The sequence below is a fragment of the Gavia stellata genome, chromosome 1, assembly GCF_030936135.1.
Source record: "Gavia stellata isolate bGavSte3 chromosome 1, bGavSte3.hap2, whole genome shotgun sequence".
Lineage (NCBI taxonomy): Eukaryota > Metazoa > Chordata > Aves > Gaviiformes > Gaviidae > Gavia > Gavia stellata.
Window position 1 is genome coordinate 97,383,223 of NC_082594.1, and position 24,195 is coordinate 97,407,417.

The window sequence follows — 24,195 nt, forward strand, 5'->3', positions numbered from 1 at the left end:
GGGCCCCGCCCATCCTCCCCGCGGGGAGGGAGGGGCTACCGCGAGGGGCGGGGGCAGTGACGCGGCGTGACGCCAGAGGCCCGCCCTTCCCGCTCTCACGCCCTCCCACGAGGCTGGCGGCGGCTGTGGGCGCCATGCGGCGCCGCGCCGGCCTCGCTGGCGACGCGCAGGTAGCGCGCGCGGCCCTCCCGGCCGGGGGGCACGGGGCTGGGCCCGGCCCGACCGCGGGACTGCCCCTGCCCGCCCTGGGGTCGGGATGTGGGGAGACCCTGTCGCGGGGGTTCGGCTCCCCGGAGCAGCAGCAGCAGCAGCAGCGGCGGGGGGGCGGGGGGAGGGAAGGTGTGTGGCCGTCGGCGCTGCCCGCTGGGCCTTGTAGGCCCCTGAGGGCGCGATAGCGGGGCTGCGGGGAGTGCTGGGCAGGGCAGGGCCAGCCCAGCCCTGGGGAGCAGGCTGTGCGAGGCACGCAGGAGTTCGGCCCCTGGGGCTCACCGTCTGGGGCGGCGGCGGCCGCTTGGGTGGGCTTCTGCCCGCAGCGCTGGCTCGCAATACGCCTGTGGGCGAGGATGATGGGCCCTCCCCCTTGTAAGGGCGGGGAGCGTGGTGGGGACTGTGTAGAAGAGTGCCAGAGACACCCTGGGCTGGTGGAGAGTGGAGAAGGGGCTGGTTGTGGTTCTCTGCTGGGTGTCCCTTGCCAGCTGGGACCTCTGCCCTGTTCAGCCCCCTGCCAGGCAGGGAAGGGGGATTCAGATCGTGCAGGTCATGAGCTGAGGTACATCACTAAGTGACTTGACCATTGTGCAAGAGGTCTGTGAGGGCTGAAGTCGAATTTCCTACATCCAGTCACCTGCCATGACTCTGAGGGGCTGGACAGAAAACTACTGTTCTCCACTGTCTCTATTTGCTTTTAACATACTGTTGTAGTGGGGGGGAGCTGTTGAGTAGCTACTTAAGCAGAGAAAATAAAACTTGTCTATTGGAACTTCAGTATTGCAAAGACTGTTTACAGTGGGAACTATAAATGAGAATTTTCTCATTATATATTTCATATCTCAATCCCAGTACTTCAGTAGTTTATGTTGTTTGAATTTAGCTTCTGCTAGTGAATAGAGCTATTTTTATGGCTGTACCAAATTGTGCTCCATAATTTTGAGCAATACTGAATTGTCTCTCTGTCCCTCCTGTTTGCTGACATGCAGACGGTATTCATCTGTAGCCTCCTGTTGCCATGTGTTTATTCCATACTTTCTTGAGACCTAAATGGGTTGTATTTTTCTTGAATCATGTAATGTGGTGCTACTTGGCCATACTAACTTGGCCATACTAACTTTGCCATAAGCACTTCCTAAATGCAGCTTAGAGCATACAATTCAAGTTAAAAGTAAAATCTTTCTTCCATACCTTTATTGTGGCTCTGATGCCTCTCAGCTGGGAAAGCTGGAACTGGCCTGTTCTGTCCCTACAACCGTCTGGGTTTGAAAGACAGCTGGGAAAGAAAGAAGAGTAGGAAGCAAAACTGAAAGGAAGTTTTTAACCTGAGGAAGTAGGGAAGCAGAAAGGGAATTGTAGGAAATGGTTGGCAACGACAGAAATGCCAGGGTAGCACTGCCTGTACCAGTGATAATGACCTCCATTTGTCTTGTGCAGCTGGACTTGCAAAGACTTTGGGGATGGCATGTTTTGTACCTGTAGGAGATAGTTTCTTGTGTTGTTCTGTAGTACCCTCTTCCCTCTGGAATAAGATGTGATACGTAAAGGATCTCATTTTTTCTGCACCATTCTCAATGGGGTGCAAAACAGTACTAAGATATGTTATAATTTTGCTTTGTGAAAGCATATTAGATGATTAATGTTTTAGGCAAAGGACGTTAAATCTTTTCTATGTCTGTGTGTCTATGGTAGCCTTTTTTAATATACAGCAGTGTGCACGTGTACATACGTCACAAATTGGAGTTCAGGAGGTTTTTGGTATAGAAATTTCTCTATAATTTTAAAATTAATGCACATTCTCTTGGGCTGTGGAATTAAAGTTATTTTACAGCAATAGCTTGGCAGAAGAGGAAACTAGTAAACATTGTTTGTCTTGACTCAGGATTAAATTACTTTTATGTGGGATTGGGTTGCAAATAGTTGCAAATATTTTTGCTCCTCACAAAAGATTAATTCTTTTGAAAAAATACAATTTCCTCCAAAAAAGCTGTTGTAATTTAGCAAGGTGACTAAGGATCTTGCAAATATTTGACTTAATTAAAAAACTGAGTTATTATATCCTTTACAACTGTTTTGAAACAATAGTTTGGCATATGCATAGCCGCTCACATTTTAAAATGTGAATGTTAATTTTTACATTGCACACATTTTAGGTGAAGAAACAGATACAGAGGGGTAATACGATTTGCTTTAGGTCAGAGTGGCAAAAATTAGATTACAGTCAAAGAGTGCATCTCAGACTTTTGGCTTTAGTTATTACTGGATAGTTGTCTTTCAAAAAGTTATGAATTTCTGAAATGGTGTAATACAGAGGAATATTTTCGTCTGAGAGAAGGGATTCAAGCAGAAACGCACTGCGAGGCTGTAACAGTGTCTTTGGTTGGTTGTTGGTTTTTGTTTTTGGTTTTTTTTTTTTTTTAATTTCAGAAGGCTGAGACCAAAGAGGAATTTGTTAAAGTTAAAAGGAGGGATTTGGAAAGGCTGACAACTGAGGTTATGCAATTGCGGGATTTCTTACCCAAAATAGTAAATGGGGATATCCTGGGGACATTCCAGAAATTGGATGCCATTGAATCAAGTGAGTAGTACCATATTACAAGCTCTTGTAGTTTCTGCCAAAACTACTTAGAACAAACTGTCATGCCCCTATGAATAGTTGTAGAGTTCATGGAGGTATTCCAGATTAAACTATGATGATCAGTGTCTGCTTCAGTAAATTAATGTGTTTGTAATGAAGAAAATTACAAACTGCATTAGAAATAATTAGACATGTCAAATCTTTAAAAATATTTCACTGTGGATAAAAACATACTTAGTTCAGGCGGTAAGGGAAGCTGTATCAGGAGAAAAGTGATTCCTCTGAGAAAAGGCAAAAAGCATTCTGTTTTTCAAAATGTCACTTCAGATGCACAGCAAAAAACCATGATAAATACCTGTGGATAAAAAGTTAAATTTAAAGGAAGAGATAATACCATTGTATTTAGCCTGTCTTGATTTTTAGCTTGTATGCTTTTATTGCCGTAAGTATTAATAATAAAAATGTTGAAGGCTCTCTGTTATAAAGGTCTTTTTACTGCTGTCCCCAAAGTCCAGTTTTTCAGTGTTAGGATTCTCTGTGCATTATTTCTTCAACAATTGCACCGCTCCCAACATGACATCAGGACCAAATCTGAGTCAGCTCCATCCCTAGCCTGTGCTTACATGCAGCAGTACAATTCACCTGTTCTCCTAGGGATTGGTTTTGCCTGAAAAGACATGGGACAAGCACTGAGACAGACTACAGAGAGTGTATATCTTCTAGAATATCAAGTGATTAATTGAAAATTAATTTGCAACAGCTAGCTAAGAAAGGGTAAGATAGAGTCTCAAGGCCTGTCTCCGATACCAAGTAATATATTGGGGCAGAGCTTCCAGCTGCCTCAATGATCCACTCTTCGGAAACATTCTTCCGTGCCATGAAATCCTAACAGAGATGAGAAGACTGTACCATTTCTCCTACTGCCAGTCGAGACGTCATCCGTGTCACAGGAAGTGATGTAGGATCTTGGAAATGTTCCCTTTATGCTATTGCAAGGCATCAAGAACTGTTTCCAGTTGCATTAAGTGTTCAAGATCCTCAACTAGTCAGATCCTTGTTTTATCTACTTTTATCAGAGCTCAGTCTCAAGATTTCTCTCACTGATCCTTCTCATACTCCTGTGCCAGGTATCAAGGAGACACTGTCGGGGCCTTCCAGCAGTAAGTTTGTGGCATCAACATGGGGATTTTAAGACTTTCCTTCAAATGTTCTGCTGGCTGGACAGCATTCTCTGGGTCTTTTGGAGGAGTACCTGAAACTGAGTCAGCTTTTGAACTCTCTTGAGTATATCCCCACAGTGGAGGTTTCTCTTGCAGTTAATGAGGTCATTTGAATATTTATGCAGGCTCTTGCCATTGTTTGCCCCTACAGCTGGACAAGTCAAGTGGTGATTTTTGCTACTCCAATCTGCTTCTACCTCTGCAGCATGCAATAAGGCAGACTGAAAGGAGGCATTGGAGCATACAGTTCACAAAAGGTTGGACATCACAGGGACACAAGCAGTCTTCAGTCTCAGAATGGTGAGCTCTCTGGTGCTGTTTACTAAATACAGTCTCTTGATCTTGGCATATGAAGCTTACAGGAGTCCTGGCAGCTACTAGAGATGTTTTTTGACGTTGTTCTTGCAGAAGCCTAATAGGCGATTTGTACATCTCTCTACATTTTAATCAGCAGTTGTAAACATGAAGTGGTTAGCTGGTTCTCCTGCTCCTCAAGAAGTGCAGATTTTGGTTAGAGACTTTCAACACCTCTGGCCCGTTCAGTTGTGAGACTGATGGAGTCTTGAATAGCTTTGAGAAACCTTGAGATCTTTGCATGTTTCACTTGGATAACTAGGTCAATAGGATACCCGTTTGCTATAGGAGCATCCCATAGGTGGTATCTGAGATCTGAGCTGGCAATGGTTAATGCAACCAACACCTAGTTTTCTGGCTGGTGTTAGGGTCTTCACTAAGGGTTTTGCCAGGGTAATTGTTCATTTCAAAAAGAAAGGTCTGTTTTGTTCTTACTCCCTCCTCAGGAAGAGTGTTTGGCTCCAGGAATCTCAGAAAAATCACTCCAACAAATTTTCTGTATTATTATGCGTATGTTTAATGGAACTCGGTCCACTGGGAAGTGTTAAAAATTGCATTTAACATTGTTCTAGCATTTGGATTAGTAGAATTGGAATTCCATCACTTGTTGGCATTCATTGTAATTGTACTTAGTTCTCCACCTCCCAGAGCTTCAAGATTAGATCTCTGGTCCAGAAGGTCTCCTTATGTGACCTATAGCATAGATGAGAATAAGTCCACCTCATGCCTGAAATGTGGGCCTCCTCTTCTTTCATTTTGCCCAATGCCTTGTTCTGCTTTTGAGTCTGCTGTCTATCTCAGGAGCAAATGCCGCTTCTTTCCAATTGACCAATGCAGTGGTAAAGTTATGTATTGCCTGTTGGTATAAGAATGCCATTTCATATTTTCATCCAAGTTGATAGTGAATGCTGCTTCTTCACTTGGTGGAGGTAGACAGTCTGAGCCTCAAGATTTTAGTGTCAAGAGGGAAGAAACTTTCTTACCAGGGCCTGGGACTTCCAGCTGGTGGGAGAACCTCTCAGGCTTCCCTGTGTGCTGCTCAGGACCACAGTGTGCGGGAGTGAGCGGCACAGTTGCAGTCTTCAGTGTCAGCAGAACGTCTGTTGCTCATTCTGCTGCTGTGTGTTAAGAGGCCATCAGATGTTGGGACTGGTGCGTGCAACCTTAAATTCTCTTCGGATCAAAGGTGTGCACAGCTGGAAAGCTGACTGGGGATAATAGGGGGAGATTCCACAAATGAGGCACAGCTAGAAATAGGTCTCTTTTCAGCAGCTTCTGATATTACCCACTTTTTTTATTCCCTTGACATAAAATATCATGATACCTTAGAGAAGTTTGACACATCCTTCTTTATCTGGAGGACTTAAAAAATACAGGTAGCATTGCATTAACACTGAGTAGTTAATGTTATTCCCCTTCTTCTGGCTCAGTTTTGGTTCCAGGACCTTTGAAGTCTGCCAGTGAAGGATGTGGCATCTTTGTGTGTCTGCTGGCTGCGCTGATGCTGGGTTTAGGGTGGATTCGTCCTCTCAAAGGCTGGAAGTGATTCTTCTCATTCAGGAGAGCTTGTTTCCTTGCAGTGAGAGAGATTTTCACTGGATGGACTTACCTGGCAAGGATGAACAGGTTCTTGGTCTGTTGATGAGCAGAGCATGCCCTACTCATACTCAAGGCATCTTTCTGTCAAGTACTTAAGACTCACACCCACATAGTAATAGGTGCACGGGACTGAATTTTCTTTACTTGATGGAAGGAACGTTAGTTTCCTGCCACTGACCAGAGTTACTCCTCAAAAACCCAATGAATCCGTTTCCCTCTTCATTCTTTTCCTTTGGATTGTGGGTTGGAAAGAACTGAATGCTCGGAGAGCATGCCCTGGCACATATGTGTTTCCTAGGAGTGGACTCTTGCCTTGCCTCTTTGGTTTTTGCTAAAAAGTCTTAGTGTTGATGGCTTAGAATCATGCAAGGGCTGAGTGGAAATATGTTCCACCTCTTTAGAAAAGCTGTTTGTGGCTAGATTATCTTCTTTTATACCTGCTACTCAAAGCAATGTGTATATTTTTGAGATGATAACATTTTGTCAATTAGGACCAAAAAAGAAAGGAATTTATTTCCAAATAGTGTAGAATTACTAAATAAAATGCCAGAATCCAAGCTATGTGGATAATAAGGACTGCTTTTTTAATGATGTTATCTTTTTATGATTGAATTTGATATGCTTTTTGGTAAATACATTCAAAAATACTGACCACATGTAAGGGGAAGTATTTGAAGTGTGTTAAGCCATAGACCTTACTCTCACGATCAAGGGTATGGTGCTCGAAGTTGGTTGTAACTTGTTTTTTAAGCTAACCAAAATTATAGTAGATGCTGTTTGGACATTACTTTTTGGAATTACTTAAATGTATTTCCTTTTTTCAGTATAAATACTAAGCATGTAGAACTGTGGGTTTTAAAGTAAAATATAATACACAATTGTTAAAAATATCCTTCAAAGAGAATTTTTTAAAACAGACATCATGATTGTGAAATTTAATACTTTTAACTTAATATCCATTCACTAAAATAAAGTGTCTAAATTGGAATGTATTTCTGTTAACATCAGAGATAAATTTTTTAAAGGGAATCAAAATTTGCTTGTCACTGACATAATGTTTAAATAGTTTATAATGTCTTATAATACCTTATAAACATTAATTTAAAATGTTTGGAGTAGTTGCATTTCATTCATACTATGCGTATAATTTGTACATTGTATATTGAAACACTCACTTTTGACTGAGCTTGGTATTCTTTTTCTTAGATTTTTCACTATACTAACTGAATTTCAAAGATACCAAATGTGAAAACCATCATCAAAACAAACAAACAAACAAAGTAGAAAATTGAGTAAATTTTTAAAAGTCCCTGAGGAGCTGGAGCTCAGTTTCAGAATGATATCTTACTGGCACACAGTATTTAACTGTATGTGTATTTAAGTATTTAAGATGTGATTCTTTCAGTCTTTTCCCTGGTTTAAATCAGAAACATCATGTTCGTTTAGTTTCTTGTAAGAACTGTTGGGGAGTGTGGCAAATTGCGATATACCAGGTTAGCCACAAGGAGGTGATCTAACACAAACAAATATTTAAAGCACCTCATTAAAGTTGCGCTTAGTGGATTCTTTTTTCTTTAGTGCAAGCCTGTGGGTCATAACTTCTTACTGTGTTTATCTGATTTATCCTATCACAGACATGGAGAAAAAGGAGGAGGAAATAGAGCAGCTGAAAATGGATTGTGAGCACTTCAGAGCCCGTCTGGAAACAGCCCAGGCAGATTGCATGAGAGAAAAGAAGGTAGATTTGCTGTCAGAATATTGGTATCTGTATGCTTGAGTTTTAATGTCAAAAGCAGTAATGATCAGTTTTTCATGTTCATGTCACAAAATACATCCTCAGCCTGAAAAACTGTCTGGGTTTTCTATTCATATAGTCAAGTGATGAGTAAATTGCTTACCTATAAGTTCATAACAGATACTTTTTCCCCCCTGATATTTCTAGAGCAAAAGGGTCAATATTATAACTAGACAAAATATAATATGATGCAGTACCAAAAAGTATTCAATGTGTACAAATAGAGGTACCAACTGACAGTTGGTTTCCCACTTAGGTACATAACTCTTGCATAACTGCATAGATCTCTCTTAATTTCCATACTGTGTGAGGTGCGGTTCTGTGGGGTTGCATTATGGGCTTCTTGGCAGGGTTTGTTTTGGTGTATGTAAAGTTAAAAATCAACCATTAGTATTTTGTCTATATTAACACATTGAAGTAAAACATTGGGTATTCGGGAAGATTGTGGTGTAGCTGGCATCAAAAGGTCCTTCACAGAATCAGTTCTTTTGAATGTAATGTAACTATAACGTATATTCAAAGAGAACGATAATGTAAGCAAAGCAATGTACAAAATGAAACCGGTCTCTCTTTTGACTTGCTGTAAGCTGTGTACCTTTGTTTAGTTTTAATAGTCTTTCTCAATGCACCTATTGATCCAATTGTCATGTACAGCTGTGATTCAAAGAGCAATTACAGGGCTCCTTTTGCTCTGTCAATATTGTATTTAGTGATTATGAGAGGGGAGATTCTTAACAATGAAGTAATAGCAAAGGCTGTGACTTCTCAGACTGTGGGTCTTCTGTGAAGCCCTTGGGGTTCAAATAGGATCACACAGACTAGCGGCTAAATTTCTGAGAGGTGTGAGAATCACTTGTGATTATTTGCTTTAAAAGTTCATTTCCTTGGAGCTGATAGCTATATTCAGTAGTCAACAGAAACTCACTTTGTTGGGTTTCTAAGAGTTAGCATCTGCCAGCCTTGGGATTGCACAAAGTCAGATGAATCTACAGAAATTATTTCCTTTTTGAAAAGGATAAATGGAGAGTTTGGACATGCAGTTTTAGGGCACATCTGCGTGGACAGGTCATTCTGGAATGAAATTTGGTATGAATGTTAAGTATGATGGAATAGTTGTCTATCTGGATAGTCCTCATTTCGAAATAAGTATCTTCTGGGATAGCTATTGCAGTTCGGCAATAGGTACACGGTTAGTTTTGCTGTGCACCCAGGTCTTTAGTTGTATAAGCATCCAGGATAAAATCTCTGTAAAATTTAATGTTGCTGCTTTAGATATTAATGAAGTGGGTCCCCCACCCTTTATTCTTTTTGATATTACAGAATAAATGGCAGGTAGTTTAGGTTTGTGATTTCTTCTGGATGGAAGTTTTACTTAAAGCGTGGATAGTTTACTAAGAGTAGTTGTTGTCTTGGTGTTCCTGATCAAAGCTTTTTTCTTCATATCTTTGCTATTGTGCTGTATACACTGGTTGTCTAAATGGCTTCTGTTGTATGCCATAAAGGTGTATTGGAGTGGATTGTGCTTATGTATGTTGTGAAATCCTTTAGCTCTTCAGCATAAGAGAAGATGTTGTATGCATATGTGTGATTTTTGTTCCTGTTAGTCACTTTGCATGGTGTTTTTCATTTGGTTGCTGTTCTGCTATAGGCATCCTTGCGTATAGTTTCTGAATTGTTTTCTATATATTTATCTTCTGAAAGAAGACGAAACGATTCACTGAAACAAACATAAAATAAATGCATTTTCTAGTTGAGCAGTGCCCTTTTCTTAAGGGATCATAAATCAACATTTTGCATTCCAAAATTTCTGTGCAGTGTTGTATCACTGATTAGGGAATTGCTGTGCTTTCTGAACCTGAGCAAAACTTGAAGTGCATGTGTTATTCTTGGCTAATGTCTTCTTTGTCTGTCTTTTCATAGCTATGTACTTAAGCACTGCTGTATTCTTGTGCCTTGACCCTTTCCTGAAGATGGTGGTGTTGCATAGCACAGTGATTGCTTTGTGATGTGAACTGTCAGGAGTGTTGCTTCCAGCTAGGTTATTTGCTTTTGCAGGCTCCGTTTATTTTCCTGGCTCTTGAATCTACTATTTTGTTTTCCTTGCTTCGTATCTTTGTTCTGATGTTGCTTTTGATCTATTAAAAATTCTGACATTTCTTGGCTGGCTTTGCATCCTTGTTGGGGGATCTAGCTTTGGTATTACAGAGTCTTATGTCTTACTATTCAGTATTAGCATCCAAATGCAAAATGCAGATAAAATATATTAAAAGATTCATTTTCCTAAGACAAGGACAGTGCAGAAAAGAAAGACAGGGACAATACAGGGGTTAGACAGGAAGACCCCTGTGGACATTTTGTTCATGCACATGGTGGCAGAAAAGCTGATACATCTGGCAGTGAGTTATATAAAAGATAAAATTTGGCTAACTTGCTTAAAAATGATCAAAGTATTAAGAAATAAGAGACTTTTCCTGGGACTTCTATAACTAGGGAATCAGCAGCAAGTGTCAGTCTTTTGCATATATTAAACTATAAGGTGAAAAAGACTCCAGAGAGTAAATATGTACAGAAATCTGCTTGATAAATTTAATTTGAACTTTACAAATCCTAGCCTGTGTGTTCCATTAGGACCATGATAAAGCGATGCAAATCAGGCTGTCAGGTGTGATACAGGAGGCTAGGTAGGTAATTGATGACAAACAAGAGTACAAGCAACTTTATGCTGGTTGATACCATGTTATGTAAATTTTCAGATGAGTTCAAATTTCTATTCTTTCCAAAACCTCAACACAAAAAATTGAGGTGAAATCCAAAAATGAGAAGATACTTATTTTAAAATCTTGATGGGAATACATGGTTGAAAGTTTTATTCTCTTTACTTGCTTTCAAAATTGGTATGGAAAAGATTCCTTCTCATTTCCCCATACTTCATTCTGATAGGTAAACACACAGGGGAGGCTGGGCTGATGAGGGTGCCTTCTGTGGTGAATCTGAAAATCCCATGCCCATAAAATGGGCAGAGCAAGATCCTTCTGTTCTTTTGACATCATGTGATCTGTGATTCTCTTTCTCTCTCTCTTTTAATACTTGATTTAGCATCATTTTTCTTGACTGGCCTTTATCTTTCCCTGCAGCACTAATACGATTCCACTCAGAGTGAGCAGGGAGCCCCCACCCACCCTGAGAGACCACAGACTGCAGTATCCCTGCATTGATCTCACTGTCCACACTAGCTCTAAGCTGAGAAATGCAGCAGCTTTGCTACCCCTGTGGCAGTTGATAGGAAGCCAGTAAGACCTAGAATCATAGCTAATGTCATTTTACTCTTCTGGCCAACTTCCCTGTGATTGGAAAAAAAGTACTGCCAAATTGAAATTGTGTCCTGGTCATGTTGGATTGCTCTGTTCTCTCTTTACGCTTTGTGGCAAGGACCACTGAGCAGCTCACTTTGGTGATGGATGCACAATGGTGCCTGGGCTTTCTTGGTAAGAAAGGCCTTCCAAACTTCAAACCTTAGGTGTGTTTTTCCAGGGACTCTTACTTCGCCACTGCTCATCAGGAATATGCCAATAGAAAAAAGTTGAAAGAGACAACGGTATTTATCCTAGATATGCAGCAACTCTACCATGTTGGCTAAGGCAGAAATCTGTTTTGAAGAGCAAAACACCCCTCCCTTCTGTGAGATGTTTCCAGTATCTTTTGTAAGGTGTCTGGAAAGGCTGACCTCTGATGCTGAAATCCCTTCTCTCTCAAAGAGACACGTAGCTGTTTGCTTAGGAGGAGTAGACTCTCCTATCAGACTTCTCTAGGTGCCACTCAGTCTCGGTGGGTCACTTGGTCTGACCTTGTGGACAGACTTCTGGTTACTGTCAGCCTCCATGATGTACTTACTACTTAGATATAGCTCAGGAGAGAAGGTATATATCTGCAGCTGCTGTGAGTTTGCCACCCCACAACCCTCCGTCCCCCCACTTCATATATGGCCATGATGTTGTTTCTTGTTCTCTGCCTTAGCCTAGAAACTTGTTTTGGCTGATACGAAGTGCAACCAAAATTTCCTTATGCTATTTCAGGAGAAACTAGACCTCCGCCAGCAGCTGAATGAGGCCAAGCAGCAGCTTCTGCAGCAAGCAGAGTACTGCACAGAAATGGGTGCAGCGGTGTGCACATTGTTGTGGGGTGTGTCTAGCAATGAGGAAGCTGTTAAAACCATTCTAGGAGGAGTAAGTATGGCAGGTGAATACTTACCAGCGGTAATTCTGTTAGGCCTTTAAAATAAGGACCTTGCTCTGTAACACACTTTAATATAAGGATGTATTTCAGAAACTAACTGGACAGCAAATATGTTTTCTGGATTGTATGTTCTTTGGGAATCATCCATTCTAATTTCAGAAGTGTTGCAACTATAAAGTGGTACAAAGCAGGCTGGGAATAAATACAGTAATTAATTCTTATGTTACCAAACAAGGATTATCTGTTTTCCACCACACACAGTTAAACTGGAAGCAAGGCTACAGCTAGCACAATGTAAATATCTTCCTAAGTTAACAGAAGAAGAAAATAATTCTTGGGCACCTGCAGCAGTTCCATGCCTGTAGAGAGCTTGGAGAAGCTATTTCCATGGAAGGAATACAGATCCATTGATTCTCAACTTCTTTAAATGTTTGTGCTGCCTTAATACTTGCATGACGCTTGGTAATTTAGAGGGCCTAGCTGCTGGTGAATCTTATTAAAACTTCAGTGTTAAATGTGGACAGGTAGCTTATTTGGAGAAAAAAACAACCAACCAAACAAACCCCAAAACAGTTAAAGACAACGGTAATATTACAACTAACAGTTTCACTGCCGAGTGCAGCTGATGGAATTAGGAGGGATCAGAGGAACAGGCCTGATTTCACAGCCAACATGAGAAGGAATTGTTGTATTTAGTCTGAGTGAACTGATGCCACAGTTTCTTCTGGCTTGATTTTTTCAGCAGCATGATGAACAGCTGAGTGAATAGGATTAGTTCATTATAGTAAGTGGTAAACTAGTGAGTTTGTAAGAGATTTTCCAGTGTGGGTGCACCAAAATAAAATTATAACTTTATATTGGATAGTAGAAAGCTGTACGGTGATACATTTTGGTGATCACTTCTGATAATTCAAGATCCAAGCAGCACCAGTTACTAAGGAAAAAAGTCTGTAAAAACACTGTATAAAGCAGTTAAAATAAAATTAAAAAAGGCAAGTGGGTACTACAGAGCGCCCACATAGCAACAAAACCAGTATAAAATTACATTCTGTATTTTCAGGACCGTTTATAACTGTAAGAGTGGACAATATTTAGTGACTAGCTGTTGTTATTTGACTTGTGAAACAGTATTGAAACGGCATGTTTCCCACAAACAAAATGCTAGGGGTGATGAAAACAACAGTATTTTTACAGGATGAGAGTAAAATTAGTAGAAGCCTTGTTGAAAGCAGTCCTAAGTATCAAAATTAAGTAGAATTAGGTAAAACCAGAACTGTTACCTGATGATTTGTATAAGGGTAAAAAGCCCAACTGTGAAGATGCAATACTCTTGTTTCTAGGTTTGTTTGAAATGCAAAATACTTCTACTGTAGTAATTCCCAGCAATCACTAGAGCCCATTGAACTGCAGTACTTCTGGTGAAGGTCATAGCAACATTTTTGGGCATCATTTTCTTGTGATGGTGCACATAACACAGTAAGAAATGTGCATGGGTTTGCAACAAGACTACTAGGAAAAACAAACAGATTGTATGGCACTGCATCAACCACAGATTACAACTGGCCGTGAGTCAGGTCATTAAAAGATGATGGAGATTTGTCATACAAAGTTTCTGGTTTGGGTTATTTTTGGACAAGTTGTACAGCTTGTAGCATCTTCTCCCCTGCCCTGAGAAGATGGTATGAACTACAGAAATGTATAAGAACATCAAGAGTGCTTTGAAACTGTTGCTTATATGTAAGTATGTGGGGAGGGTGGCATCAATTCAAAATCATTTCATGCCTTAAGGAACAATGCTCAAGCTTTTTTCAGTCTTTGCACAGATACTGAAGTAGGTCCTTCATACAGTTCTATAACGCAGATTGACTGAAGTGATGTTTGGGACCAATATACCATTTGTGTCCATATAGGTTGGGAAAGTCAAAACTCAAGCAGCAAATTTGAAATGTAACACAAGTAGTTTTCAAGGCAACGGGAGAGAGATGCCTACTGTTTCTGCCCACGCGTAGCGTTTCTAGAGAGAACTTGAAGAAACATCTAGAGAAGCAGCATGAGAGTGTTTTCAAGGATGCCTACCTGCATGTGCCAAAAAAGTAGTAAATTAATTCCCATGAAATTGTTTTAGATGTCTTTCAAAAAACTTCAACCAGATATCCACATGACAGGGCTCTCACAAGGAAACACAAACTGAAAGTTTCATTTCAGAACAACATCAAGGCTTGCTTCAACTTGAGGAATTTTGGATCCTACAGGGTGGTCTGCTATTTGAGTTACCTGCTGTGGTGGCAAACAGCTTTATTTTATGGCAGCAATTTAGCACATTAACTGATGTTTTCACACAGAAGTTACTTGGACAGCAAAGGGTTCATTGCACCATCTGAGCTCAAGCACCTTAATTGCTGCTCTCAGAACTGTCCTTATCTCAATGTCTATGGGTGAGACATTCTTCAGTCCCATGAAAATACTGTCAAGCTAATAAGTGACTGTATGGAGTACTTAATGTTTGCTGTTTATAAACCTGATTGGCCTCTGCTGCAGCTCCTCAGACCTCACTGCTAGTTAATTAATGGCTATTTGGAAAGAAGGTTCAGCAGAGAGGGTGCCAGTGGCACCTTAGGAGACTGGCAAATAGAAGACTTGCTTGTTTTTTTGTGCAACATACTGACTACTTGGTTTCCTTAGTACGCTATTACGTTCCCATGTGAATACATATTTTCATAATAGCTTATACTAGTCTGTTATAGGAGGCACTCTTCATTTTCTCTCATACCCTCTTCTTGAACTATAGTCACTGCTTATGTTAAAATTGCAATCTTTGAGGCGTGGTGTCCATGTAAGTATAAAAAGTACATCCAGCACATGCAGAAGTGTACTTTTTTCCATTCTTTTTCCCCAGGATACCTTCATTCCTGTTATTCTAGGACCACAGTATCATTTGTGAAGATACTGAGTATTGATGACCCTGCTTTTTATGCCCTGTTGCTGGAGTCACCCCACAGGAACTGTACATCTTTGATGTGGTGAATGTGCAGCAGTGGAGGAATAAATAAATGTTACCAGTAGATTTGCACATATTGTGAAAGCAGTAGTTTTGACAAAATATTAAGATTTTCAGTTACTTTGCAAAATGAATAAAAGTTCAGGCATTTCTTGGGCTGCCCCATTGGGTTGCTGCCGGGAATGACTGAAAGTTTCAGCTGCTTCATGAAACAACTGGCAAAATTATTAAAGACAGTGAGAAACCTGGCATTATGGGCTCTCTGCTATGCTATTTTTGTTAAGAAAACCAACATCCGCTGTGTGAAATAGGGTTCCAGCAATGTTTTACAGGTCAGAATTATTAATAAACAGAAACAGTTCTCGCCATCCTTCTTTGTGGGCTCTGTCTGCACCTCTGACCAGGCTCTTTGACCTACCCTGGGCTTTGTACCAGGTGGCTGCTTCCTCAACCAAGATACCCCAAAATGGACCAGTATTCCAGGTGAGGGGAGAAGACTGCATAACATAATTATGGGCTGTACTCCTGTTTGTACGCTCTGGTGTGATGATCGTCTTTCCACGTGACATTGCTGACTTAAATTCAGCCTGTGACCCAGGAGAAACCTCAGTTTCCTTTTTTAAAGAACTTCTACCTAGCCCATTGTTCTCCATCCTGTATTGAGCAATTAATGAATCCTGTTAGGATCCAATCGCATTCGGCTTATTTTCTGGGTATTTTTTTGGTTTTCTTAGGAAGTTCATGTCAAGTCACTATATGAGGCTGCTCTCCAGTCTTCAGCTGGATAGGGTTTTGACAAAAGCTGCTGTAGTAGCCCAGGTAAATGTGAAATACCTGGTGCAGCTGTTGCAAAGCCAAGAGATAACATTCTCACTTTTGAAAATAAGCTTTAATTCTGCTGTTTGTTATATACTATTGTGGATTTAGGAGGAAAATATGCAACGGTTTAGTTTTATAAATAAATGCAGTATTGAGTAGTTTCCCATTTTCTTCTGAGATAATGGTTTCAAATATTAGGGAATCAAACATGTTACTTAGTGCATACCTGCTATTTTCTGTTGTTTATTGAAGTAACTGGATGGTTTAGTAATTTTGAAGATTGTCCCGTTTTACTGTAGCATGTAATAATCATAGTTGCTGTAGTGTGTATAATCTTTTTTTCTCCTCTGTGCTTGCAGAGTAAAGCAGTAAAGTTTTTCACAATCACTGCACAGACCATGGAGAGCTTTGTGAAGTCATTAAGTGAAGACATGAAACAGCAGGATTTGGATTCTGATGAAAATCAGTTTGTATTAGCTTTGGCAGGGATTGTAACAAGTAAGTTAATGTTATCTCTCAGAATAGCATTCCACGCATACTGGGAATTTCTATATTGCCTTATATGTGCTGCAGTAAATACAGCTTTTCAAAGTCAGGTATTTAGTCAATGTTGATATCTTGGGTGACTTCCTAGTCTTTTAAAGTTCTAACGGACTTTGTCATTGACACTTCTGTGAGGCATTGTACTGTTCGTGACACGGTTAAGGATTAGATGGGTAAGAGCCATTGAGTTCTGAAATTCCCTAACACATACGTTCAATCTGGAGTAAAACAAGGACCATTCTACCAGTCCTGTATGCTCACCTTAGTTTGTAAATGTCAAGCAGTTTACTTTCTGAATCGCCAGTAATGCTAACATCTTCAAAATGTATGAGTTGCTGATGTGAGTAGATCAGCCCCATCTTAAGGTATGTGCTCAGTGTTTTGAAACTGCTTAACAATTTTATTGCTGCCAGAGGGACCCCACCTTCACTGTCCTGAGTCCATAGTGCTAAGAGAAGTAAAAGGTAATAAAACCTGTCTTCAGTACTAAATGTTTCTTTTTAGGGTTGGAAAATAAGTAGAAAGCCATGGATCTATCTTAGTATTGCTGCCCTTGGTTTGGAAGGCTGTGAGAAACAGTGTTGATATGTCATCTGCATTTTTGTCAAACTGTGCAGCTGTCAAAATGATACTAATGACATGATGCAAGATAGATGAAACAGTGGGTATTTATACAAATAAGTGAACGTTACATTAACAGCTTTTTTGAATGTGTGATTTTAGGTGTTGTGGTGCCATTAAAGATTATAATAAAAAACAGTATGTGATGCATTATGCCACTGTACCAAGGCAGAATCCAGTTCTGTCCAGTTGCTTCATTGAAAAAACCAAAAAAAGCATAGCAGAAGTACAGTCTGAACAAAGAAAATGTTTAAAGGCTGGGGGTGGGAAGTGTTGGGGTTCTGCCTGAGGAGGAATCAGGATGGTGCAAAGAAATCTTGCTTCACTGAAGCTGATACAAATTTTGCTAGTGAATTTGATATTACTAAGATTTGTCTCTTTGTCTCTGTAATTTGGAAAAGGAGGTTGATGAAACTCAAATGTGATGAAGGATACAGTCAGATGAACGATGTAGAAGGTACCAGTTTAATCCTCCTAGTTATGCTGTAACGTAGTATTACGCTAGAAAGTGATACTAAAAGAACACTGAGGAGGTGGTCATGAAGTGCCAAGTATTCAGAAGTTAGAAAACACCAGAACAGAAGTTCTCAGTACAGTCTTAACACAGCCCAGTGTGCACAAACATTGGGTAACAGTCTTTAATTATATGCTGTGTCCATAGTACCTCTGCTTATTCTGAGGTTAAAATGGCGTCATGATGTACGTGCATAGGAAAGAGAATCTGAGGCTGCATGGAAGTGGAAGAACTGTATCATGCAGCAGATCCCCAAACTTGCTGTGAATGGGAAGCCAGGGAACCAGGTTCTGTCTCTAGTTACATACACAGCACTTCACGCATTTGGAGAAGGCTCGGCCAGTTGCACAGTACAAAGAAGCTCGGGTTGTTGGAAGATACCTCTTGCACAAAAGGATGCCCTAAAGTATGGGGCAAGAGTAAGGGAAAATACTAAACAGAAGTCTGCTTTGGAACAGTAGTCTTTGGAAATATTTTTCCTTTTTGGTTTGTGCATGAATGATGCAGCACTTGGAGAGCGGTAGGAAAAGAGCTTTTGAGTAGTTGGCCGTGAGAGTTTTGGTTGTGTAATGTGTCAGGTATATTGGATTGAGCGATTGTAAAACAATCTGCTATCTCTTTTCTTTAAAGTGGGACCTATAATGGTCAGCTTTCCTTCAGTCTCACATTTTTTGCAGATGAATCTAACCTTTTGTTTCATAGTTCACTGTGTTACTATTAGGATACTGGCCACTCTGAATAAATATTTTAATTATCAAAGTAGAATTATGAAGGAGTTTGACCAGTATATATTTGCTATGTAGATGAATATAGTTTGAAGTTTATATAGATGCCATAGTTCATTCTTCACAGCTGACATATCTTTTTAGTGGTCCTGATAATTAGCATAAACTTTTGTTTGAAACATGTTTTTTATGGTGATGTTTTGTGTTCTCTCACAGATGTGGCTGCGCTGGCATGTGGCCGTGAGTTCTTGGTTAGTTCAAGTCGTGAATTACTGGACACAATGATGCAGCTCCTGGGAGACATGAAGCCGGGACTCTGTACCAAATTTAAAGTGTATGATTTTTTTTTTTTCCTTTCAAATGAAATGCATTATCTTGCAGAGTAGGCCACAGTGATGACAGTAGTTTTCCCACTCTCCCATTTTTTCGTTTCCTGGAGAGGAAACATAATTTTTGGAAACTCTTTTCACAGTAGGATTCCTTGCAGATACACCAGGCTTGGCTGTAAGGCTAGCTTCATCTGGGTTCTGTGTCTCTTCGTAAGTCTCTTAAGCACCATAATATTGTAGAGATGAGCAGGGTGTGCACTCTTCTACTTCAGGAGGGGCTTGTGAGTTGAGGGTCAGATAAGGAAGGTGTGAAGTCAAGTTTTAAAACAGAAGATGTGGGAAATGTGAACTCACATTTAATCCCTTCTAATATGAAGAATGTAAAACACTGTATCTGCTCAGTGAAGAAAGTGAGTTATGTATCTGCTAAGAGCAAAAATTTAATTAGTTTATGCTACTTAGTAGCTAGAAACACCACGCACTTAAGTTTGTGAAAGGTAATGCCTATAAAGGGACCTTGTGATACAGCATTGTAAAGAAAAGGCCATGTTATGCAGTTCAGATGCTGGAAGACTTGTACTTTCCAACCGATGGAGAGCTTAAATAAACTATTGTCTTTGCCTTTTTCTCAGACCTGTTACAAGCTGAGGATATATGTCCTTGACTGAGTAAATTACTGTGGCTTAATGAGAACGTACTCATCTGCTAAGCTGTGGGCACTTGCCCGTACACCTGGTTAATTTGTTCATGAAGATGGCTTAAGCCAGTGTGGTGTTTTTTTCATAAGTGGGACACACACACACTCTAAGAATTCATACCCAAGCCAGCTGTCACAGCTCAGCTGACAAACAACAACCCTGTCAGCCACAGTAACTTGACTGTGTCCATGCATGCATTTAGGCAGGTGATAGGCATGAAATCAGGCTCAGTCTTAACTTTGGATAGGTTTTTATCTCGCCTAACCTCAGTTATCAGAAAGCTAGATGCCAAGTATCTGCTATCTGTCTGGGCTCCTTCCCACAGTCAGTAGAAGGAGATGGTGTTGTCAGGTGATTGCTCAGCCAGTGTTAGGGGGAACGAGTTAACCTCTGAAAGTGCTTGCCTTTCCCCATTGGGTAGCGAGGGAGAAGCAGAATAGCCTGTGCTGTAGGTAGTGGTTAGATACTTTTGTGTCAGTCATTTACTGTGTTTCCCAAGCGTTGGGCTTGAGGGCCAGCACTTAAAACAGGGTAGTTAACTCTTGAAACGGTGGGGTTGGTTTTTTTTTTTTGTAAAGCCCCAACTAAAAGATTTGTATGGCACTCTCAACTGAAGAAAGAAAAGGTAATTTGTGCCTTCATGTATATAGCAAAAAAAAACCCCAAACCACACATGAAAAGAGAACCTAGGCTGTTTCAAAATCTGTACAGAAAAAAAATAACAAGAGAGGACTTTATTTTGAGAGGCGGAGGGAGGGGAAAGTATTCCTAAACACACACCCACACACAAACACACACTCTGAATTTCAGGTGAACGTGTGTCTATGCATCCAGATAAAGTATTTTTGATCGTTTCAGATTGTATTGATGTAATTGCACAATGGAATTGGATTTGAGGGCCTTCCTTTTGAATTGATCTTTTGGGTGGTTTTTAATTATATTTCAAAATCTGCCTGCTTTGCAGAAGAATTACACATGGTGATATAAACTTGGCTGTCATACAGTAATACTGATAAAATACACATAAAACAAACCCATGAAGTGGCTAGGGATTCAACAGGGGCCAGCCTCTTAGGCTAACAAATTGAGTGAAGCTTAAAAAAGAGATTGCACAAGGTATTTGATAAGTGAGAAACATTAAGCATATGTTACAATAGCTTGAATTCAGTGCAGTGATAATGTTTTCTGATGTTGCACAGAACCAACCATTATTTTCCTTACTCTAAACTTGCCATTTGATAAAAAAAATTGCTGTATTATGATATTAGAGCAAATGCCAGAAAGGAGATTTCTTCATGGCCTTTTCATGGAATGAGAGATCCTAATCTGCTCAAATGTTTTAGTGCAAAATGTTTCCCCTGTGTTTGTCTTTCATGTCTGTGGTCAGGTTCCTTTTTGTCTACGAGCTCCCTATGTGTCTTGTCATTGTTCACTTCTTAAAACTTGTTGCTAACACTAGATGTCTTTCCTGTCCTTTTTGGGGATTTTTACACTCTCGCAGCCCAGCAAAGAAGGAGTTTGGGGGTTGGTTGGTTTGTTTTTAAATTGTTCTCTGCATGTAAGGTTTTTTTAGCTGCTTGTTAATCTTAAGTAATCAACATTTTCATAAGCAGATGCGTCAGAAGAACTCCCTTTTCTCCCTACCGTGAGGAGCATAAGGCAGTACAAAATGAAAGACAATTGTGAGGATAGTTAACATAAATTGTAGTGAAATTTCAAAGTTATGTATAGATGGACGCTGGAGTCATCATAAATAATGTTTACACACACTCCTGTATACATATACATACGGACAGACACATTTTTAAAACTGTACCTCACGGATGAAAATGTCTGTTCATTATTTTGGAAATGCAATGTGTTTTTTCTCATGTGGTATTACATGGAAGGACGTCATCAACTTAAAATTTAATCAGTTAAAGAAAAAATTTGGCTTACTATTTTTAAGGATATGTTTGTCCTTTGCTCAGTTTGAGGTTTTACAATTCTTTTCTAGCTTTTATTTTCAAAAATGTTTTTCTTTACTGTGTGACAAATCAGGGGAAAGTGTGAGTCTAAGTCTACACACAGCAGTATCAAACAAAGTAAGCTGATAGAAGAGTTCTCTTTCCTCTTCTAGTTCTAGCAATCCTGTATTTTACTTGTACCGATATATAAATAAAAAATTTACAGGGAAAAGCTGTGATTTATTCCAGCACTGCTACAATAGTCATTATAGTCCATGAGTATATAATAAATATATCCAAGGCATCTACATGAGTGCTGGGACTGAAATCTCATGGATGTCTTTGCCTTTCTGAAACAGCAGTGGTGTGAAAGAGTTTAGGTTTTCTTCTTATGGGTGTAGGGTTTGTTCAACATTTGTAATTGTTAGGCAGTAAATAAACATTTACACAATTGTTCATAGCTATAATTAAATTCCTAGGAATATTTAACTTTGGTCATGTAGCAGTTGAAACTAGCCAGCAAAAATACGTACTTTAATACATATTAGCACATTTTATGTAGTAATCCCATGTATTAAGTAGACAAGAAGGGGCTTTAGTTGTGCTTTTAGTTCTAGATTTTAAAGAAAGCATTGACAGATACAGTAGTACAAGATGTTAATTAAATTTGGCTTGCTTAAATAAGAGGACTATGAAGTGCATAATTAAAAAGCCCTCCACATTAAAAAAAATCTAGAAAGTATTGTTTATCCAGTAATTATGTGTGTCAGGTTTGCTTCAATAAGCACTTTTGCAATAATTATTGCAAAAAATACTTATTAGAATGTACAAGTACTAGAGGTAAAGGTGGTATAAAGGTCCTGGAAATGCTTCTATGTTGTGCTCAGGTGAGTGTGTTTAATTAGTAATAATATGCTACTACATTGGCTGGTGGTGTGGGTTATGTCGTCTTCTGACACTCCAAAACCACAGCACTTCCTTGGATCACAACTACTAGTCCCTTTTGTCTGCACAAAGCAAACAAATGAAATAAAAATACAAACATAGCAATATCTTTTTACGTCACTTTACTTCTAACTGCAAATGTCAAACAGATTAAGGATGAAAGACGTTGTCAAGAAATGTTAACACTTTCCATTATAAGATACTGTTTTATTGATCATTTTCATTCTGGCTGATTATAGGTAATTATGGCTGTGCTCCTTTGTCAGGGCTTGGGTTCTGGAAGCCAAGTAAGAGCTGCGGAGGCTCTATGAAAAGAAGCATATGGGCTTTACAAGCCGCAATTTCAGTTCCACAGCACCCCTCACTGCTTGTCAGTGGCCACTGATGCAGTAGATTTAATAATCTACTATTTCTTCTTCTTACTGCTTAAGAGCCTAGGTGATCAAACTCTCAGTGGTGCAGCATGTAATATAAGTTATGCCTCTGACAACTCAGTTTAGCCTGCAATGCGTTACTTTCTTTCCTGCTTTCTGAAGGTACACACAGAGAGTGTCCGAAAGTCTGCTGGTGGCATAGTAGCTTAAGCCATGAGAACTCCTTTGAGAATAGGATATGAGGTGTGAAGTCCATTTGGAATAACATTTCCCTTTTGTTTGGAAATGGTGGCAGTGCAGTGGCATGCAGGTTTATCGCAGTCATGAGAGATAGCAGCAGCCAAGCTGGCCCCAGAATGGAGGAGAACATTGCAGCCCATTCCTGTTTCTCTGTAACTGTTTTGTATGCAACCTGGCACCCAGCTGTAAGTGGGTATGATGACATGTTCCATAAATGTTAGAGGAGCCCTGCTCATTCATCTTCCCTTTTCATTGTCCAGAAGGTTGATTTGCGTGTTATCATCTTTGAAAAGAAATAAAATAAAAAGTAATAGCATCCATCATAGCACATCATAGAGTGCACTAATGCCCCGTCCCCCCAGCTACTCTACAGCTGTAAAGATGATCAGCATAAAAGGCAGGACAGGAGAACATCACAGGAAGGGTGAAAGAATTTGTAAGACAACTTCTGACGCCAGAGTATAGCTCTTTTTTTCAGGAACATCAAGGGCCTCTTGGCTCAAAGTTCGTAGTACAGCAGTGATCTGATTCTGAAAGAGGCTGAGCGTTAGTTTGTCTTGTTAATGTCAGTGGGGATTTTTTTCTGGATGCTTTCTGCTTTTGAGTGTCAGGTCCCATTCCTACTGGAAGTTAGAGGGAAATTGAAATAATTTGCATTAAGCCCACTGAGACTCTGCATAGCTGAAAAAGAAGGTTTTATCCACCAAAACCATAAAAAACTTGTATCAGCAATGTGGAAGATGGTGTAACAACATCAACATCAGATGTTTGGAAAGCAGAACTTAGTTCAGCAGATACTGCAGGAGAAGATTTAATCCCAACTAAAGGCTCTGCATTGAGTATTAGTGATTGTTCTGGATAGCTTTGGAAAGGGAGACTCATTTTGAGCCCCAAGTTACCATACTTGTCTGACAGTCGAAAGCAGCTAAAAGTAAATCTTGATCCAGGCACTTTATCTGCATAAAGAGGCAAAGCTGCCATTTCTGTATGCAGCTTCCTGTCCCTTACAACATTGCCTCAGCTCTGTCGTGGCTAAGGCTGAGGGGGTACCAGTAGCCAAACCCCCTTTCCCTGATGGGTTTCAGATTTTGCAAGTTACTGATTATACTGAAGCTTTTCATGTTTGCAGTAACTTCAGCGTGAGCTGCCATGGGAGAAGCTGGTGGAATCGGCAGGCTAGAGCAGTCCTTTTAAAATGCAGAGCCTTCTCCAGCCTACCTGGTTTTCTCTCTGTAGAGAAGTTGAGACTTTGGTTTAATTTATAACCTGTGATGTATGCAGCCCCAAAATGACTAATGAACTTCCTATTTTAGGAAGCTGATAAATTAGGAAATCCTGAGTTTGGAAGGTTTTGAAAATGTGGCTGAAATGAACGTAAACTTACTATCTGCATTTTTATTTTGTCATTTACACGCTGATGTGCAAGGTTTCGGTTTGTCAGAGATGTCATCTTAGGT

At 40.0% G+C, this 24,195-nt stretch overlaps 1 protein-coding gene across 1 annotated transcript in view; it reads left to right on the forward strand.

Moving 5' to 3' along the window:
- The first annotated feature begins 134 nt into the window (after positions 1-134).
- Positions 135-24,195, forward strand: part of HSF2BP (heat shock transcription factor 2 binding protein) — a 34,350-nt gene continuing 10,289 nt past the window's right edge. Inside the window, exons 1-6 of the mRNA XM_059824859.1 lie at positions 135-170; positions 2,635-2,785; positions 7,593-7,696; positions 11,827-11,976; positions 16,163-16,301; positions 18,423-18,540. Of these exons, the coding sequence (XP_059680842.1) occupies positions 135-170; positions 2,635-2,785; positions 7,593-7,696; positions 11,827-11,976; positions 16,163-16,301; positions 18,423-18,540 (698 nt within the window). The remainder of the gene's footprint in view (positions 171-2,634; positions 2,786-7,592; positions 7,697-11,826; positions 11,977-16,162; positions 16,302-18,422; positions 18,541-24,195) is intronic.